Source organism: Scyliorhinus torazame, chromosome 7, assembly GCF_047496885.1.
Source record: "Scyliorhinus torazame isolate Kashiwa2021f chromosome 7, sScyTor2.1, whole genome shotgun sequence".
In the NCBI taxonomy this organism is placed as follows: Eukaryota; Metazoa; Chordata; class Chondrichthyes; order Carcharhiniformes; family Scyliorhinidae; genus Scyliorhinus; species Scyliorhinus torazame.
In genome coordinates, this window is record NC_092713.1 from 98,996,077 (window position 1) to 99,008,454 (window position 12,378).

Genomic DNA, 12,378 nt, shown 5'->3' on the forward strand with positions numbered 1-12,378 from the left:
TCCGGAGTTGGGATGCACTCCTGTTGTCTCTGGCGGGCAGAGTTCAAACGGTAAAAATGACGGTCCTCCCAAGATTCTGATTAGTTTTCCAATGTCTCCCCATCTTCATCCCGCAGTCCTTTTTTAAGCGGGTCAATCAAGTTATTGCAGGCTTTGTGTGGGGCAAGTCCCCACGAGTGAAGAGGGCAATGCTAGAGTGGAGTCGGGGGGGGGGGGGGGGGGGGGGGGGGGGGGGGGGGTGCCGAATTTCAGCAATTATTACTGGGCAGCTAATATAGCCATGGTTAGGAGGTGGTTGGTGGGGGAGTCGGCATAGGTGCATTTGGAGGCAGCTTCTTGTAAGGGCACAAGTCTGGGGGCGTTGGTAACGGCGCCTCTACCGTTCCCGCAAGCGCGGTACTCCACCAGCCCAGTGGTGGTGGCGGCCCTCAGAGTCTGGGGGAACTGGAAGAGACATGTGGGAGCAGAGGGGGCAATCGGTCTGGTCCCCAATTTGCGATAATCACCGGTTTGCCACGGGGAGGATGGACGGGGGGTGCCGGATTTGGCGGAGAGCGGGGATTTAGAGGATGGGGGAAACTTGTTTAATCTGCAGGTGCGGAACTTTGTGGAGGCAGGTACCAACATTCCCACTCCTGCCACTAAGGGGGGTTCAGGATAGGATGGTTTCTCGAGGATGGATAGGAGAGGGGAGCGTTTCGAACATGTATAAGGAGCTTATGGGATCGGAGGAGATGCAGACAGAGGAGCTGAAGCAAAAGTGGGAGGAGCTGGGGGGAGAGAGATAGAGGGGGGCCTCTGGGCAGACGCGTTGAGTAGGGTCAACACGATCGCAACATGTGCCAGGCTCAGCCTGATCCAATTTAAGGTCATGCATCGAGCTGACATGACAGTGGCCCGGATGAGCAGATTCTTTGGGGTGGAGGATAGGTGTGCGAAATGTGGGGGGGGGGGGGGGGGGGCCAACCATGCACACATGTTCTGGGCATGTCCAAAGCTGAGGGGATTTTGGCAGGGGTTTGCTGACATCATGTCCAAGGTATTAAATACAAGGTGGCATTGAGTCCAGAGGTGGCGATTTTCGGGGTGTCGCAGGATCCGGGAATCCAGGAGGAGAAAGAGGCAGACATTCTGGCCTTTGCTTCCCTGGTAGCCCGGAGGCGGATTACTAGCATGGTGGGACTCAAAGCTCCCGAAATCGGAGACCTGACTATCGGACATGGCTGGCGTCCTCTGCCTGGAGAAAATTAAGTTCGCCTTGAGAGGGTCACAGTTCGGGTTCGCCCGGAGGTGGCAACCATTCATCGACTTCTTCACAGAGAATTAATCGTCAGCAGAAGGGGGGGGTTAGGCTAGCCTAGATTAGGGGGTTAAGTAATGGTGGGACCTGTGGGAAAGGGAGGTGGTTTTTGCACTACGTTAATATTGTTATGTACATTGTTTATCTTGCTGCTGTTATAATACCAAAGAAATAACTCAATAAAATGTTTATTAAAAAAAAACAAAGCAAAGGAGTTGGGAGTGCTGCCCCGACTCTCTCATTTCAAAGCAGGACAAGGACCTGGAAAACTGTGGGTCATACAGACCAATCTCCTTATTGAATGTGGATGCCAAACTGTTGGCAAAAGATCCTGGCCACAGGATCGAGGATTGTGTCCCAGGGGTAATAGGGGAAGATCAGACGGGGTTTGTTAAGGGGTGGCACCTGGCGACCAATATTCGGAGGCTCTTGAACGCTATCATGATGCCTACAGAGGGGCACGAGGTTGAGGTGGCGGTGGCCATGGACGCAGAGAAGGCCTTTGATCGGGTGGAGTGGGGGTACTTATGGGGAGGTCCTGGGACGGTTCGGGTTTGGACAGAGATTTGTGGACCGGGTCTGGTTGCTTTATCATGCACCGGTGGCAAATGTACACACGAATCGGGTGAAGTCGGAGTATTTTCGGCTGTACCAGGGGGCAAAGCAGGGATGTCCACTCACCCCACACACACATATATATCTATATATATATATATATATATCCCATTTTTGGGTTATCTGAATCGCCGGGGCTGCAGACCGGGATGAAGGCAGATGTTCTTGTCGTTGCCTCGCTGACAGCCCAGACAAGAGGTCTGCTTCCACTTCATCTAGTGCCTCAGCATGGTTGGGTGAGATTATGGAATTTCCAAATTTGGTAAAGGTCAAGTACATTGTTAGGGGATCAGTGGAGGGGCTCTGCCTGAGGTGGCGGCCATTCATCTCATGGTGACTAGTCACCATCAACTGTTAGAAGATGGTGGTGGTGGTGGGGCAGTTAGTATTATGGTTGGGGTTAGGTTATTTTTGTGGGGCTGATGGAGTTATAAAGTCAGTTGTGGGTTTCATGTTTTGTTGAGCCACTTTTTGGGCTGTTTGATGTTAATGTTGTGTTGGCTATCAAATAAAAATTTTAAATAAATTTTTTTTTTTTTTTTTTTTTATAAATTGAAGAGCTAACACCAGTGCAGGTTTGGTCCTGTTGGTAGCATTTTTCCCTGTATGTCAGAAGGCTGACCATTTTTAACCCATTACTGATCTGAGCACCAATTCAGGTAGACACAAATGAAATGTGTGAGTGTTATGTTGTCGAGGGTGTCAAGCTTTTGGAAGAAACATTAGCCAAAAGCTCAATCTGTCTACTGAAGTAAGCAGAAAAAAACATATGGCAATGAATGAGAATGGCCCAAGAGCCAACCTAGAGTCATCGGAGCGCAAGCTACAAGCTTGTAATCTGCAGCCCTTCACTCAAGCATGGTTTCTTACAGTTTCCATTCTCTAGACTGTCTCTCAGTCCTACTCAAGTGCCGATTGAGTCGCCTCACTGGGGTGGCCGGACAGGATGGGTGATCTGATTATCACCTGGGTAAGAAAACTGGTTTTTCAAAATCTCAAAAGTCCTCAACTTCTGTTCTAATTTTGTGTGGCCTATGTATTTCAATGTACGGAACCTTTTTTTTTGCCACAAACATGCAGTAATTTAATAGGATTGACTTGTGCTCAGTCCGTCCATATGGCTTTGAATCAGGACTAAATGTTCCCTCTGTTAGTCTGCCACTTCATTGTAAGACTGAAGACATTTCTAAGGACTTCAAACTCCACAGTCAGACCTATCCAGCAGAGGGCAGTAGAGAGGAAGGCTCGAGGGCAGGTAGAAGTCGAAAGAAGTTGAACTGTGACGTCACAGCCTGCAGGTAAGGGACTGGTAAGTAGTTTTTCTTTTATTTTCTGTCAGGTGCTATCGTGCGGGGCGCAGAGGTTGCCGAGTGAGTGCTTGTTGAGAAGGAGTGAATAACAGGTAAGCTCGTTCTTTCTTTTTTTAATCTAGAGGGGATGGCAGGGAAGGTAGTGCAATGTTCCTCCTGCAGAATGTTTGAGGTGAGGGACGCCGTCAGTGTCCCTGCTGATTTTATCTGTGGGAAGTGCACCCATCTCCAACTCCCCCAAAACCGCATTAGGGATCTGGAGCAACTTCGGATCATTCGGGAGGCAGAGGTGGTCATAGACAGAAGCTTCAGGGATGTAGTTACTCTGAAGAATAAAGATAGATGGGTGATGGTGAGAGGGTCTGGGAGGAAGCAGTCAGTACAGGGATCCCCTGTGGTTGTTCCCCTCAGTAACAAGTATACCGCTTTGGATACTGTTGGGGGGGGGGGGGGGTAAGCCATGGGGTACAGGTCTCTGGCACAGAGTCTGTCCCTGTTGCTCAGCTAATGCTCTTTGAGAGGGTTTAAACTAGTTCAGCAAGGGCTTGGGAACCTGAATTGTAGCTCCAGTATACGGGAGGTTGAGTAGTGAGGTCATGAGTAAGATTTCAAAGTTGCAGGAGTGTACCGGCAGGCAGGAAGGTATTTTAAAGTGCGTCTTCTTCAATGCCAGGAGCATCCGGAATAAGGTGGGTGAACTTGCGGCATGGGTTGGTACCTGGGACTTCGATGTTGTGGCCATTTCGGAGACATGGATAGAGTAGGGACAGGAATGGTTGTTGCAGGTGCCGGGGTTTAGATATTTCAGTAAGCGCAGGGTAGGTGGTAAAAGAGGGGGAGGGGTGGCATTGTTAGTCAAGGACAGTATTATGGTGGCAGAAAGGACGTTTGATGAGGACTCGTCTACTGAGGTAGTATGGGCTGAGGTTATAAACAGGAAAGGAGAGGTCACCCTGTGAGGGGTTTTCTATAGGCCTCCGAAAAGTTCCAGAGATGTAGAGGAAAGGATTGCAAAGATGATTCTGGATAGGAGCGAAAGCAACAGGGTAGTTGTTATGGGGGTCATTAACTTTCCAAATATTGACTGGAAACGCAATAGTTCGAGTACTTTAGATGGGTCTGTTTTTGTCCAATATGTGCAGGAGGGTTTCCTGACAGTATGTAGATAGGCCAATGAGAGGCGAGGCCATATTGGATTTGGTACTGGGTAATGAACCAGGACAGGTGTTAGATTTGGAGGTAGGTGAGCACTTTGGTGATAGTGACCACAATTCCATTACGTTTACTTTAGTGATGGAAAGGGATAGGTATAAACCGCAGGGCAAGAGTTATATCTGGGGGAAAGGCAATTATGATGCGATGAGGCAAGACTTGGGATGCATCGGATGGAGAGGAAAACTGCAGGGGATGGGCACAATGGAAATGTGGAGCTTGTTCAAGGAACAGCTACTGCGTGCCCTTGATAAGTATGTACCCGTCAGGCAGGGAGGAAATGGTCGAGCAAGGGAACCGTGGTTTACTAAAGCAGTCGAAACACTTGTCAAGAGGAAGAAGGAGGCTTATGTAAAGATGAGGCATGAAGGTTCAGTTAGGGTGCTCGAGACTTACAAGTTAGCTAGGAAGGACCTAAAGAGAGAACTAAGAAGAGCCAGGAGGGGACATGAGAAGTCTTTGGCAGGTAGGATCAAGGATAACCCTAAAGCTTTCTATAGATATGTCAGGAATAAACGAATGACTAGGGTAAGGGTAGGGCCAGTCAAGGGCAGTAGTGGGAAGTTGTGCTTGGAGTCCGAGGAGATAGCAGAGGTGCTAAATGAATATTTTTTGTCAGTATCCACACAGGAAAAAGACAATGTTGTCGAGGAGAATACTGAGATTCAGGCTACTAGACTAGAAGGGCTTGAGGTTCATAAAGAGGTGTTAGCAATTCTGGAAAGTGTGAAAATAGATAAGTCCCCTGGGCCGGATGGGATTTATCCTAGGATTCTCTGGGAAGCTAGGGAGGAGATTGCTGAGCCTTTGGCTTTGATCTTTAAGTCATCTTTGTCTACAGGAATAGTGCCAGAAGACTGGAGGATAGCAAATGTTGTCCCCTTGTTCAAGAAGGGAGTAGAGACAACTCCAGTAACTATAGACCAGTGAGCCTTACTTCTGTGAGAGCAAAATCTTGGAAAGGTTTAAGAGATAGGGCGTATAATCATCTGGAAAGGAATAATTTGATTAGAGATAGTCAACACGGTTTTGTGAAGGGTAGGTCTGCCTCACAAACCTTATTGAGTTCTTTTGAGGTGACCAAACAGGTGGATGAGGGTAAAGCAGTTGATGTGGTGTATATGGATTTCAGTAAAGCGTTTGATAAGATTCCCCACGGTAGGCTACTGCAGAAAATACGGAGGCATGGGATTCAGGGTGATTTAGCCGTTTGGATCAGAAATTGGCTAGCTGGAAGAAGACAAAGGGTGGTGGTTGATGGGAAATGTTCAGACTGGAGTCCAGTTATTAGTGGTGTGCCACAAGGAACTGTTTTGGGGCCACTGCTGTTTGTCATTTTTATAAATGATCTGGAGCAGGGCGTAGAAGGATGGGTGAGTAAATTTGCAGATGACACTAAAGTCGGTGGAGTTGTGGACAGTGCAGGATGTTACAAGTTACAGAGGGACATAGATAAGCCGCAGCGCTGGGCTGAGAGATGGCAAATGGAGTTTAATGCAGAAAAGTGTGAGGTGATTCATTTTGGAAGGAATAACAGGAAAACAGAGTACTGGGCTAATGGTAAGATTCTTGGCAGTGTGGATGAGCAGAGAGATCTCTGTGTCCATGTACATAAATCCCTGAAAGTTGCCACCCAGGTTGAGAGGGTTGTTAAGAAGGCATGCGGTGTGTTAGCTTTTATTGATAGAGGGATTGAGTTTCGGAGCCATGAGGTCATGTTGCAGCTGTACAAAACGCTGGTGCGGCCACATTTGGAGTATTGCATGCAATTCTGGTCGCCGCATTGTAGGAAGGATGTGGAAGCATTGGAAAGGGTGCAGAGGAGATTTACCAGAATGTTGCCTAGTATGGAGGGAAGATCTTATGAGGAAAGGCTGAGGGACTTGAGGCTGTTTTCATTAGAGAGAAGGTTAAGAGGTGACTTAATTGAGGCATACAAAATGATCAGAGATTGGATAGGGTGGACAGCGAGAGCCTTCTTCCTCGGATAGTGATGTCGAGCACGAGGGGGCATACCTTTAAATTGAGGGGAGATAGATATAAGACAGATGTCAGAGGTAGGTTCTTTACTCAAGGGTAGTAAGGGCGTGGAATGCCCTGCCTGCAACAGTAGTGGACTCGCCAACACTAAAGGCATTCAAATGGTCATTGGATAGACATATGGACGATAAGGGAATAGGGTAGATGGGCTTTAGAGTGGTTTCACAGGTCGGCGCAACATCGAGGGCCGAAGGGACTGTACTGCGCTGTAATGTTCTATGTTCTATCCACATAACAGGTTTCTCAAACCCCAGAGCCAACTAGATCAATCCAAAAATAGTGGGAATTGCAGTCCAACTCCTTCCATCACGTGACTTTTAACCATGATGTGAAGATGCCGGTGTTGGACTGTGATGAGCACAGTAAGAAGTCTTACATCCTTTCCCGAAGGGATGTCCCGAAGCGTGGTACATTGGCGAGACCATGCAGACGCTGCGACAACGGATGAACGGACACCGTGCGACAATTGCCAGGCAGGAATGTTCCCTTCCAGTCGGGGAACACTTCAGCAGTCAAGAGCATTCAGCCACTGATCTCCGGGTAAGCGTTCTCCAAGGCGGCCTTCAGGATGCGCGACAATGCAGAATCGCCGAACAGAAACTTATAGCCAAGTTCCGCACAAGAGTACGGCCTCAACCAGTACCTTGGATTTATGTCACATTACATTCACCCCCCACCAGCTGGCCTGGGCTTGCGAAATCCTACCAACTGTCCTGGTTTGAGACAATTCACTCCTTTTAACCTGGTATTACCCCTCTCTCTGGATCTGTAAAGACTTAATTACCTGCAAATGCTCGCATTCAAAGCATCGTTTTGCATCTTTGAATTTGTCTATATAAGTTTCTAGAACCTACCTCGTCATTCACCTGAGGAAGGAGCAGTGCTTCGAAAGCTAGTGATTTGAAACAAACCTGTTGGGACTTTAACCTGGTGTTGTAAGACTTCTTACCATGACTTTTAACAATCAGGGTTAGCTATTTGAGCAGAGTTCAAATACAAATGAAAATAAAAATAACAAGCAGGATATCTCTTGTGGCTAAAGACAAGTCACATTTGACAAATAGCAGTGGTGTGTCTGAAGAAATTATCAATTGGATAGATAAGCTAAATGTTAGAGATGTACCATATATAGATTGTCACAAAGCATTCAATGACGAGTTTCAAGACATTTGTTATACATCATCGAGCATATGATACAAGAGGAAATGTAGCACCATGGATAGATATAAAAACATTGCTTGAAAATAGGTTGGAATAGGTTAGATGTGTTGCGTTGGGATAATTTGTTTAAAGATAGCTCTCCCTATATACATATTGACAAAGCAAAAGTTGGCACACAGCAGAAGTATTGTAAAAGACTGTAGGAAGACAAACAGGTGCAGAATTATACAATACAAGGAATGGGTGCATATACTCAACCAACAGACACAGAAAAATGTGGATTATTAGAGATCGACATCTTGAAGTTTAATGTACAGATAGAAAGAGACAGAAATAGGGGCACAGAATAGAATAACATACCAATGATAATAATAGCTTATTGTCACAAGTAGGCTTTAATGAAGTTACTGTGAAACGCCCCTAGTCGCCACATTCCGGCACCTGTTCGGGGAGGCTGGTATGGGAATTGAACCCGCGCTGCTGGCCTTGTTCTGCATTACAAGCCAGCTGTTTAGCCCACTGTGCTAAACCAGCCCCTTGGCTGATCGACTTGGACACAATATTGACCAGACCACAGTTACAGAACAATATGCAATTTTGGATGCTCCATTGGAGGGACATTAGAGTAACAGGAAAAAAAAGATAGGTTCACCAGGAAAATGTCTGAAATAGGAAATTCATGTTATGAGGAGAAATTAAGGGACTGGGAACAGAGAAGGACAAGAGATAAATTAGCAGAACAGAATTATGAAGCGTTTTGTTAAACTGATTGACAGACTATTTTCACTGTTCAGGCAGTCAATAACACAAAGCATTAAGCTCAATGGTCACTAAAATTAAGGACCTTATGAAAAAGGCCCATCTGCAGTGGATTAATGGAGCATGGAACACGGTGTGAATAAGGCATAAACAGCTGCATCTTTTAATGATACATAAATATTTCAAGCAGAGTGAAATTCAATGCTGTGAAATGTGAATGGTATTAGTTTTGGATTACTCCAACCAGGGTCAGCGCAAAAAAATGGGCTGAAATTCATTGTTCTTTGCTATGAGCTTTTATTGCTCAAGTCAGGAGAGATGCTTTGACCAAATTCTGAGAAAAATTCTGAAGTAGATGAACACACTCGTGGAAATAAAATGTTCACTTCGGTGTTCTTGTCTCGAGAAAGGAAGGACCTAATGCCAAGTTTAAAAAAGCTGCTTAGAAATGAAATGTACAAGTGTCATATGAAACTACAGATCATAACAGATCCACTTCTCAAAATATATTAAGAGGGGAAACGAGTCACAAGGACAGAGAAATTACCTTCCAAAAAAATACTCACTTTTTTTGCCAGCATGCCCTTGGAAGTATGGCCTCAGTAGCAAAGGCAATGCAGCAGGATTACCCAGGCTGTTTATAATCTGCAACGGGCTGGGTTCTGGAAGAAGACCCTTCCTGCTGTTTAGCAACTAAGGACAAGGTAAATTTTAAATGAGATCTATATACCCAACTATTAGTAAAACAAGTGAATCATACCAAAACACAAGATAAATTAGTATCTTTCAACACATTTACAGTAACACATTTGCAGGTACTTAAAGTAATTTATCCATTAGGATCATTTGAATAGGAATGATAATGGATGGATGTTGATAAGATGGATCATCCAATTAAATAATTCTTAAAGTCAGAAATGTGACTACGGTATCTAGCACCGATGTAATATTGGTATAATAACGTGAATAGAGAGCCGGTGTGCCCTGGGCTTGGCTATGGTACTGCAGTGCTTTAATGGCTTGACAACATTCGCTATCAAGGCTTCAAGAATAGATATTTAGGTGGAACACCATACGACCATCTGAACCTCACCGGGGCAGCCCTTTGGGGTGTGGCAGGGAAGAGTAAGAATAATTAACAAATCGTTCAAATTATTTAAATGTTGATGTGCTATTGCTTTTACTTTTACATAAAAGTTGAATATAAAATGATATCAACATTATTTCATCCAAAAAACACTGGAGTCATTAAAAACACACACACATTTTCAACACTTAAAAACAAAATAAGGCTTCTGTTCCCCAAAGTTACTGAACATTACTGAAGAACAAAATGAGTACCAAAATTCTTCCGGTGAATAGTTTAACAATACAGTTCCTTATTCCAAAGAAATTTAAGAACGTGACTTACCAACCTCTGAGCAGCAATTAGTGCTGCCAGTGTACAACGGCCCGCTGGCCCTGGTGCACAAAATGAAACACGGGCTTGAATGCCCCCAATGAATATTCCATCAGTGGAACGCTGCACATATTCAGTTTGATCTGCAGTCTCATACTCTGCCACTGCAAAGGAAGGATGGCTACCTGAGGCCTGGGCAAGCTGACAGATAAACAAAAGACAAATAAGTTAATTAAAAAAAAATAGGCATCATTCCTCTTCAAGGCAATAGTATGTGGATAGATCTATTACTTTCTGAATATCCTCAGTTCAATTTCCCCTCATTCCAAGTGTCATTAACCTCCCCAAATGGCCAATGGTTGTGGGGAGGCTGGACTAAGGTGAACAGTGTGTGTGGTTGGTCGATTAAGGAAAAAGGGAATTGTCAAACTTTAAAATCATTCACTGGGGCACAATTTAATGAAATGATTGAAAAACAAATGAAACTGTTATAACCCCACACAAGGACGATCTGATTAATCTCCCGGTGAGCCTCGTTGAGTACGAGCTCCCCTGCTGAGGGATGGAGGCCCCTCAGCGGGCTTAATACCACAGAACAGATAAAACCCGGCCGAAGTAAGAGTCAGGGTTCCAAAATAGTCCTGGCTGGGACTTGGACTGTTGCTTGTGTACTTTCCTAAACCGAAGATCGGAAATAAACCTTTTTTGGACTCTCTTTTCTGGATTCCTCCTTGACCACCATATTGGCAACAAGGATAAAGCAGAACCGCAGTCAACGTTGCTAGCCATTTAGAGTAGTCACCTCTCTCCGCAAAGGAAAATCATTTAAACCATCTGAAAATGCCGCTCTTTGGCAGGCTCAATGCATTTGGAGGAGACTGGGCTCAGAACAAGAAGCGCTATGTGCTTTTTTAAGGCAACAGTCATCGCTGAGGATGATTGCCAGGCATTCATTCTTCTAACCACCCGTGGGGGCCCCCATGATCAGCGTCATAAAGACCTTAACATCCCAAGCAGCCCCAAGATGTTTGAAGAGCAACTGGCCCGCGTGACAAATCACTACGACCAAGCCATTGGTCATTGTGCAAAGATACAGATTTAACACGACTAAGCGAATCCCAGGGGAGCCCGCTACCGAATTTCTGGCGTGATTGAGCAAACAAGTGGAGTAACGTGACTATGGGCCCTGTCAGAAATGCTACAGGACCACCTCCTTTGCGGCATAAATAATATGGCAACCCAGCGGAAATTGCCGAGCTGTTATTGGACCCAAAATAAAGCTGTTGAGATCTCCCTCTCACAGGAGTGCAAAGAGTGTGGTCCAGAAACTACAGGGGATGTCCAGGATGGAGGTAAACATGTCAGATGCCCCCCATTCGGATGCACAGTGCCACCTAGATGTGGGACTCCTGGAGCCCCATCCTGGCCTGAACACCATTAGGACTAGGCCCGTTGGCCGAGGGCCGCTCTAACCAGGCAGGATGCCTCTAACAGTCGATGGAGGATGATCTGCGGCACTTGCGGCCGAAGCTGCAGATTTGAAACTACAGGTCAGCCAGTAAATCCTCTGCCCTGAGGGAGATGCCAGCCCAGAGCCAGGACCTTGCACTTGGAACAGCCTGAAGATGAGTGCATGCAATTAAGTTGCATTGCCACAGGCGGCACGGTGGTGCAGTGGTTAGCACTGCTGCCTCACGGCGCCGAGGACCCGGGTTACAGTCCGTGTGGAGTTTGCACATTCTCCCAGTGTCTGCGTGGGACTCAACCCCACAACCCAAAGATGTGTTGGGTAGATGGATTGGCCACGCTAAATTGCTCCTTAATTGGAAAAGACAATGAAATGGGTACTCTATTTTTATTTATTTTTTAAGTTGCATTGCCACGTCGCGGGGTGCCTCCATCCAATTAACTGTCCAGGTAAACGGCCGCCCGTTGGATATGGAACTGGACGCAGGTGCTACGGTTTCAATAATAGGGAAACGCACAATTGAGAAAATTGGGACAGAATTCAACAGCTGGGCTTGCTAGGAACCTACACGAAGCACCCCTAGCCACAGCAGACACGACTATGACCCCGGTCACCTTTAGATAGCAGTCCTTTAGGCTACCGTTTACAATATGCGCTATCCTGCACGGAGTCTGGCTACAACTTCTCCGGCTGAATGGCAATAGATCTTCCAGATTGGCACCGGAGGACTTTACAAAGTCTTGGGTAAGCACCCAGAGGTCTTCCAGGAAGGCCTGGGCAAAATAAAGGAAGCCCGGACCTAGATACACTTAGACTGAGGCCCAACCAAAATACTTCAGGGCCCGCCCGGTCCCCTATTACTGCTGAAAAGTGGGATCCAGGCTCAGCCGATTGGAAGACCTTGGTATCATCTGGCTGGTAGAGTTCGCCTATTGGGCAGCACCTGTAGTCCGGTCGTCCCAGTACTAATACTGTACGCCTGTGTAGGGATTATAAATTGACCGTAAACAAGGCCTAAGTAAGGAGATGACCACGCTCAAGGAGTGGGTGGATGAGATTCTTGCCCATATGAAGGAGGCTCTGGCAAAGATATTGACGGTGGTGCGAGAGCAAG

At 46.2% G+C, this 12,378-nt stretch overlaps 1 protein-coding gene across 3 annotated transcripts in view; it reads right to left on the minus strand.

Moving 5' to 3' along the window:
* The window catches only part of raver2 (ribonucleoprotein, PTB-binding 2), a 133,868-nt gene that overhangs the window by 64,516 nt on the left and 56,974 nt on the right, over positions 1 to 12,378 (minus strand). For all 3 annotated transcript variants that reach the window (XM_072511132.1, XM_072511133.1, XM_072511131.1), the window contains exons 4-5: positions 9,809 to 9,997; positions 8,964 to 9,090 (exon numbers count right to left, since the gene is read on the minus strand). In XM_072511132.1, coding sequence (XP_072367233.1) covers positions 8,964 to 9,090; positions 9,809 to 9,997 — 316 coding nt within the window. The remainder of the gene's footprint in view (positions 1 to 8,963; positions 9,091 to 9,808; positions 9,998 to 12,378) is intronic.